Source organism: Triticum aestivum, chromosome 7D, assembly GCF_018294505.1.
Source record: "Triticum aestivum cultivar Chinese Spring chromosome 7D, IWGSC CS RefSeq v2.1, whole genome shotgun sequence".
In the NCBI taxonomy this organism is placed as follows: domain Eukaryota; kingdom Viridiplantae; phylum Streptophyta; class Magnoliopsida; order Poales; family Poaceae; genus Triticum; species Triticum aestivum.
The window spans coordinates 589,611,595-589,619,969 of record NC_057814.1 but is presented as its reverse complement, the minus strand read 5'-3'; the positions used below and the strand labels follow the sequence as shown (position 1 = coordinate 589,619,969).

Sequence of the window (8,375 nt, the reverse complement as noted above, 5' to 3'; positions counted from 1 at the left end):
AATAATAATTTTGTTCAAATAAAGTATAATTTATTATTTAAAAAAATCATCGTTTTATCCTTAATAGCAACAATACAATACGTGCTTGTTTCCCTTTTAGTCATTGTGATAGATCACTCAAGATTGAACCCACAACCATGCACACCTCCCTCTGAAGAACTCTCTATCAATCTTGGCTAGAGAAAACAAATAGATTAGAAAGCATACATGTCTTCTTAATTATACAACAAATAAACTTCATAAGATTCAATATAATTCAATGAACATCATATCATAAAGTGAAAATTCATCATATCCCAACAAACACGGCAACAGATTGCATCATATTGATGTCGATCATGTGAGGCAGCGCACGGGAACTTTGTATTGAATCACAAGGGAAAGAGGATGCCATCTAGCTACTGATATGGAACCTAAGGTCTTAAGAAAATTACTCACACGAAGGTCGATGAAGATTGCTTCGGTGATGGATTCCCACTCCCGCCTGGTGCCAAAACAGGCCTCAAAATTGGATCTCCTCGGAACAAAAACTTGTGGCAGCGAGAAAAATCATGAAACAATGGTACAAGTATTTCTCAAAATACAGGATTTATCGGTGAAAGAAACGACTTAAAGAGGTCCAAAGGGCCCCACGCGGCCTCCCCATGCGGGTGGGCTCCTAGCCGCGCCACTTAAAGAGGTGAAAGAAATGACTTGAAGTGACGGCTTCCATTACACCTAACTCTGTCGGACGTAATGGGGCGTCACAATGATCCCGTCAAAGGCGAGGTTGTCGACGGCGCCCCCGATAACACCAGCACGACGGTGAGCACGCTGATGTTGGACTGGCCACTGATGTCTAAGCACGTGTCGAAGCCCACGTTGGTCGGGTAGCGCTTCATGCCGGCCTTGAACGCCGAGGCCAGCGCCGAGTAGGCGGTGGGCGGCAGGTGCGTGATGACGGTGCCGGAGTCGACGATGGACACGGCGGTGAAGACGGAGGAGGGTATGTGTTGAGCTGCCTGCCTCCCACCCGGATGGCCTGAAGGCGCACGACGTAGAACGTCAGTGCCCCGCGGTTTCTATACATCGGCTTCATGAAGAAACTGGAAGTAGAAGTTGGTGCACCGAGAGTGAGGGACCCGCGCGAGCCTGGATTCGGCGGGAGGCAGTAGGAGAAGGCCTTGCCCAAGGTCCCCGCGGTCTGGGACACGAGAGACTCTGCGCCGCTGCCGAGCCCCATGAGCCCCGCTGTTTGTTACCTGGGAAGGAGGCCCGAGTTAGACTGGCTGCACCCTAATTGGAAGTTTTTGACGGCGGTGGAGCCTAGCGCGAGGGTGTCGGAGCCGTAGGTCTATGTCGTGCTCGAGCCGTCGCCGTAGGTGACGTTGTACTGGCACCGGGAGCCGGAGCAGCTGTTCCCCTGCCCGTCCTGGCTGACCTGCACGCAGGCGACCTCTCGCGAAAGTAAAATCGTGTCTCTCGCGAAAGGAAAAAGAAAAAAGAAAACACATTTTTTTCTTTTCTGAGAGAAAAGCAAAACCGTGTCTGTCACGGAAGCAAAGCCGTGCCTCTCGCAGAAGGAAAAAAAGAAAATGTGTTTTTTCATTTCCGAGAGGCACGGCCGTGAAAGCAAAACCATGCCTCTCGCGAAAGCAAAATAAAAAATATTTTTTTTGCAAATTTTTCTTCGAATTGTTAAGAAAGACTAGTGAAAACCAAAATAACACGTCTAAAAAGCCGAAAACGCATGAAAAAAAATCCGGAAGAAACGCCCAGAGCACAACATGTGACACGCTCTCAGCCCAGTCCGGAGTGATCGTTGGGAGGCTGCCGAAGAAGCGCTGGTTTAGCTCTCCGGAGCTGTACGTCCGTGTCGTACGTGACCACCCGGTCAGGCCTTTTTGTATTCAACAGTGGGCTGGATCATCCAGTAGGCTTCTCTCTCGGGAGTTACAGTCACTACTAGGCTTCAGGCCTTACACCTTTCAAAGGGTGTGTCACATTTCTAAATCACACGTACAATACATAAAAATACTACCCCGTGCACCTAACATGGTGAGATGACTAGGGCTACTAGTCAAAATGCATGGATAAATATTAATTTATGTACCCGGTTCAGTGTAACAATACTTCATAGATACTTCAATATATAAATTTAAAACCCAAAATAGTAGGCCAATATTTTCTAGCTCCATGCCCGCCTGGGAGTTTGGACAGGTGGTAACCCATGTCTGATTGCTAGGTTAAACAAATGCTATTCTGGTTCAAATGGCAAGCAGAATGCGTGACATACTGTACATGTCTTGCCAATATTATTCTTACTGCATGGTGCATATAATGCATCTATGCAGTTATAATGACTTGCTCATTTTGCCTTCTTTCAACATGGTTATCTCTTATCTTGTGCATCCAAGCTGCTGCATCTCTCATGCACATCCTCTCTGATGATGCTTGCTTGCAACATGATATTGCAATTTCCATGATTGAGAACATGGTGTTGCAGACATCTTCCATTTTGTAGCTTCCACCCTGCAAACTTCTGACATAAGCTTCTTCAAAGGACAGTAGGGCTGGATCAACAATCTTCATTAACATGTCTGGGAATGCATTCTTGGCATACTTCTGTAAGGTCAGCCCATCTTTGAACATGTTATGCGTCGGTGCCATGCCTGTAAACAACTCGAGGATGACACTTCCAAAGCTGTATACATCTCCAGATGTAGAAACTTGACCACCTTCACCATATTCTACATTGCATAGAAAAAAGATCATGATTTGGCATTCAAAATTTCTGATATGACAGTAGGTGCTAGAAAAAATTTGAGGTACCTGGAGCGAGATATCCAATTGTTCCTCTTATTCCAACCGAGCTCTTTGAATTAATTTGTTGCTCAGCTGCTGGATCTAAAAGAATCTTTGCAAGGCCGAAGTCCCCAATGCGAGCAAGTAAATCACTATCAAGAAGAATGTTGCTTGGCTTCAAGTCACAGTGAACTATTGGTGGTTCGCAGTTGTGCAAGTAATCTAGTGCATCTGCAACATCAACGACAATATTTAATCGCTGCATTAGTGTCAAGCCTTGAAGTTGTTGTGTTGCATGTACATCTTGATGTAACCACCTGTCTAGGCTCCCATTAGGCATGAACTCAAACACAATGGCTTTGAAGTCATTTTGGTTTGAGTCCGAGCTTGAGCAGCAAGTGATGACACTAATCAAATTCCGATGGCGGATATTACTTAGTGCCTCACACTCGGCTAGAAAACTTTTGGAGGATCCAGATTGTTGAAGATCAAAAACCTTCACAGCAACTGTGGTCATCATATTTTTTAGCAGCAGGTCACACTTATAGACAGATCCATACCTTCCTTTACCAATCAAATTGTCTGCTGCAAAACAGCTTGTTGCTTGGAGCAATTCAGCATAAGAAACTCTAGGGTAATTTCCATCTACCAATATGAATCCTCTCATGCTGGTGGACTGAGCCCTTTGTTTCCTTCTTATTGTGAAGAATATAAGTGCCAAACTACAACATATAATGATGCCAACAACAACCGGCATTACTATTGCTAGAAGGACATGGTGTATCCGTAAGCTGTGTTCCGTGTATTCTGGTGGGCATGCGGGCAAACGTAATTCTGAGATGCCACCGCAGAGCCCAAAATTCCCATAAAATAAAAACCAGTCACATTACTGAACACACCTTGTAATGGAACCTTGCCAACTAGATGGTTGAAGGACAGGTCTAAATGGTAAATTGATGTCATGTTCTCCATATCCTCTGGGATCTGACCCGACAATTTATTGGATGCAAGATACATTGCTTCAATGCCAGCCATGAGCCCTAGCTCGCGAGGAATCACACCTGAGAGTGTGTTTTCTGCTAAAGAAAGCAATATCAAGCTTCGCATTTTGCTGATAGCTGTAGGAATGCTACCATTGAAGACCTATACGGGGAGTCCCCCCTTTTCGAAAAAGAAAAAAAAAACCGAAGACCTATTAAGCTTTGACAATTGCTGAGTGTATTAGGCAACGGCCCTTGTAAGTTGTTCCAGTGGATGTGTATGTAAGTAACCTGTGTGAGGAAGCCAACTTCTGGTGGAAGAGGGCCAACGAAATTATTATTTGAAAAATCTAGAGCATATGACAAGGATGACAAGTTGAAGATCTCTTTAGGCAATGGACCAGTGAACTTATTGTTGTCAAAGGTTGCTATTGTTAGCTCCTGCAGTCTCCCTAGGCTTGTTGGAAGTGGTCCCTCAAACTTGTTTTCGCCAGCGTAAAGTTGTAATAGCTTCGTCAAGTTCCCAAGGGAGGAGGGAATGAATCCTGTCAACCGGTTTCCGTTAAAGACTAAGACTTGTAGCGAACTTAGCTGTCCGATGCTATCCGGCAAGATACCAGTGAATCTGTTGTCAGATAATTGCAAATAATTTAGCCCACCAAGATTACTTAACCCAGATGGTATCTTTCCGGAAATCTCATTGTGATTAACACATAGAATCTGGAGTTGTGATGATAGGTTGGTAGAAGAGATTGGCAGTACGCCACCTAACTTGTTATACTGGAGGTTGAACAAGCGTAGACGTGTGCAATTTGCGAAAAACGTGACGAACTTCCAATCATGAGCTGTAGCTGCCATGAGCTGATTTGTTTCTAGAGAGAGGAAGTCTGGACAAAGCTTGCCAATATCAGGAGGCACTATTCCGGTGAAGTTGTTAAATGAGATGTCTAGGGAGTATATCTTAGTTGCATTGACAAGAGAAGCTGGAAGGCTTCCTGTAAAGTTGTTGAGTAGGTACTGGAGATTTGGGAGGTGATCCCCTAAGTTAGATGGCAGGGTACCATGCAACTCATTATTTTGTCACCCTGAAGCGGGTCAGAGAAGAAAGATTGTAGAAAGTTGTAGGAATAGTGCCGGACAGGTGGTTTTCTCCTAGGTCAATGTAAAAGAGTTTACCGAGCCTGCCAAGGCCCTCGGGGATGGAGCTCTCAAGTTGGTTTGATCTTAAATGTATTTTTTCTAGTGCTGAGAGGTTGGCAAGTGATGGTGGTATAATCCCTGTGAAGTTACTCTTCTGCAAGATTATGGTCCGGAGACTTGACAAGCCTCCGAGCCATGAAGGGATTTCTCCAGTGAGCAAGTTTGACCCAAGATTGATGCTTTGAAGGCTGGTGCAGTTCTTCAACCCAGCGTTCATGTCACCATGAAGCGAGTTGTTGGACAAGTCAAGATATCGTAACTACAAGAAGGTGAGATTTGTGAAGGTATTTCACCATGCAAATGGTTCAAGCTGAGGTCTAGAATTTTCAAGAAGGTGAGATTCCCAACGGAAGGTATTATCGGGCCAACAAGTCCCTCCGAAGAGAGGTTAAGCACCGTGACCCTGTTTGTGTGCTTAGCGCCACAAACGACACCTGGCCACCGGCAGAAATCACTTGTAGTGTTCCATGCAGCTAGGACATCCTGTTGGTTGCTTAGGCTTGACTTGAAGGCCAGCAAGGTATCCATGTCAGTTGTATGCTGGAACAACTGCTCTAGTGCCTGAACAGATGAACTCAATGCTGGTTGCAGTACATATGACAGGAGAAGCAGCACAAGAACAGGAAACATCGATGACACTGGGAAAGATGACAGATATATCAGCTTCAAGTAATTGCATACGTTACACTTAAAAAACAAGGCAGTTAACATGTCTAGCAATTATTGTCTACCGTAACAAACACATATCTCAGCACAACGAAAGAGTGCGGACCAGACTTACCGGATTTGTTATATGTTGTTTCCGGCCTCATTTAAACTTGCTTTGATGTGGTGCTCTTGTATGCATCATCTCTTGCCATGAGTAGCTTCAAGTAGCCTTGTCATGCCTCATACTTGGTTGAGCATCATGCCTTGTTCATGTGCGGTGTGTTTACCATGGTGTGTGCTTCTTCTTGTTAGTTCCCGTGTCATTGCGATCGTGAGGATTCGTTCATCTTCGTGGTTTCATCCCGTGTCGTTTCGCCAGAATACTTCTTGTCAGATTGTAGAAAGTTGTAGGAATAGTGCCGGACAGGTGGTTTTCTCCTAGGTCAATGTAAAAGAGTTTACCGAGCTTGCCAAGGCCCTCGGGGATGGAGCTCTCAAGTTGGTTTGATCTTAAATGTATGTTTTCTAGTGCTGAGAGGTTGGCAGTGATGGCGGAATAATCCCTGTGAAGTTACTCTTCTGCAAGATTATGGTCCGGAGACTTGACAAGCCTCCGAGCCATGAAGGGATTTCTCCAGTGAGCAAGTTTGACCCAAGATTGATGCTTTGAAGGCTGGTGCAGTTCTTCAACCCAGCGTTCATGTCACCATGAAGCGAGTTGTTGGACAAGTCAAGATATCGTAACCGAGATAGATGACCAATTTGTGAAGGTATTTCACCATGCAAATGGTTCAAGCTGAGGTCTAGAATTTTCAAGAAGGTGAGATTCCCAATGGAAGGTATTATCGGGCCAACAAGTCCCTCCAAAGAGAGGTTAAGCACCGTGACCCTGTCTGTGTGCTTAGCGCCACAAACGACACCTGGCCACCGGCAGAAGTCACTAGTAGTGTTCCATGCAGCTAGGACATCCGGTTGGTTGCTTAGGCTTGACTTGAAGGCCAGCAAGGTATCCCTGTCAGTTGTATGCTGGAACAACCGCTCTAGTGCCTGAACAGATGAACTCAATGCTGGTTGCAGTACATATGACAGGAGAAGCAGCACAAGAACAGGAAACATCGATGACCCTGGGAAAGATGACAGAAATATCAGCTTCAAAGTATTTGCATACGTTACACTTAAAAAACAAGGCAGTTAACATGTCTAGCAATTATTGTCTGCTGTAACTTCACGATTATAATACTGCGCAGATGTAGCACAATAGACATTGTTTCAGCTGCTCTATATATATAAGGTTTCAGTGTTGAGACTTGCTGACATAATAATTGTGGTTGTCCATACATCATCAGGTACTTGACGTTTCGATTAGAAAAATAAGCCACTACTACTAATGTCTCCATTAGTTCTTATTACATTGTGTCATTGCAGAAGTGGGGTGAGTGTTTATGTCATCTTGACATTAATATATTGCCCTTCGTCCACAGAAAAATACTCTTGCCGGTCCAAAATAAGTGTCATGGTTCACTTATTTTGGAAGGGAAGGAGAGTATGTTAATATCTACGACATCACATACGTATAGTATGAAAATACTACCCCCTCCCCCCTCCCCGGTTCATAAATATAAGATGTTTGAGTCAAGTGCATAGTAGGTCCTTGAACTATTTGAAGGGTGCCACATAAGTCCTCAAATTATGAAAATCATCATCCAGGTCCTCGAAGTACGTCAAGTGTGTCATGCTAAGCAAAATATAGGTCCTCGGACTACTTTAATGTTGAACGGATTTTGGACCTAGATGACACACTTACTGCACTTTGAGGACCCCGATGATGATTTTCGTAGTTCGAGGACCTAGGTGACAACCCTGAAAAAGTTCAGGGACCTACAATACACTTCACTTAAGATGTTTTGGATATTTCAATATGGACCACAAAAGAACTGAAATGAATGAACAAATAGAGTAAAACATGTACATATACATCTGATTTAGAAAAAGTTAGAACATCATATATTTGTGAATGGAGTGAGTGTATTTTATGATGAATCTTGAAATTAATTTAGTGTTGAAGATATGGATTTATTCTTATAGCCTGGTTAAACTATTTTTGTCAGTTTACAACAGAGCTGGAACTTCAGTTAATTTTCATTTATAATGGATAGAGTAATTATTTGTTGATCGGAGGAACATCTAATAGCTAAAACAAACACATATCTCAGCACATATGAGGCTATAAAATTGGAACTTTACGAAAGATCAAGTGACTAATTTTCTTTGCCAATAATGGGATAATTAGCAAAACCAATATTTTTTAATCCAATTTCTGAACATCACTTTGTTTTGTAATATAATTTATGGCTTACTTCTTCCGTTGATTGTGTAATACATTTCTAACGCCTTCCTCCTTTTTCCCATTCACTGTTATTGGCTACTGATCTTTTTACCACAATCTAGCACCGATTTCCCATGGTTCTAATATCTTTGTTTTTTTATTTTGCTATGACGTTATAGCTTGTGGGCACTCGTTTACAAAAGTTAAACTACCTATATATATAGGTTCCACTTTCTCTCTTTGGTATTAAGTATGAACCATTCATGCTCCTACCTACTAAATGAATCCTTTTCCATTTCTGCTAGATCCATCTACTCTCGTATATTCTTTGAAAAGAAAAGGATGAGGAACCAGCCCTCTTCGTGCTGGCTGTTGGCCTTGCCCCAGGGAAGAAGGAACACACACGCACAGTAGGGGTAGAAGAACACACACGCAGA

General features: G+C 43.4%; 1 protein-coding gene across 1 annotated transcript; it reads right to left on the bottom strand.

Moving 5' to 3' along the window:
* Positions 1–2,325: 2,325 nt before the first annotated feature.
* LOC123169675 (probable LRR receptor-like serine/threonine-protein kinase At3g47570) lies at positions 2,326–8,021 on the bottom strand. The gene is made up of 8 exons (XM_044587554.1): positions 7,970–8,021; positions 6,188–6,736; positions 5,361–5,602; positions 4,941–5,223; positions 4,056–4,804; positions 3,684–3,768; positions 2,812–3,618; positions 2,326–2,729 (listed from the first exon to the last, which is right to left on the bottom strand). The coding sequence occupies exons 1-8, from the start codon at positions 8,019–8,021 to the stop codon at positions 2,326–2,328; spliced, it is 3,171 nt and encodes a 1,056-aa protein (XP_044443489.1).
* Positions 8,022–8,375: the final 354 nt, after the last annotated feature.

Excerpts from the sequence above, each read along its gene's own strand:
- LOC123169675 (XM_044587554.1), bottom strand. The coding sequence starts at position 8,021 with ATGGGAAAAAGGAGGAAGGCGTTAGAAATGTATTACACAATCAACGGA. Across the intron at positions 5,603-6,187 it reads GACCATAATCTTGCAGAAGA|TGTCATCGATGTTTCCTGTT; the intron begins GTAACTTCACAG and ends CATCTTTCCCAG. Across the intron at positions 4,805-4,940 it reads CGAGGGCCTTGGCAGGCTCG|GGGATCACCTCCCAAATCTC; the intron begins GTAAACTCTTTT and ends CATCTAACTTAG.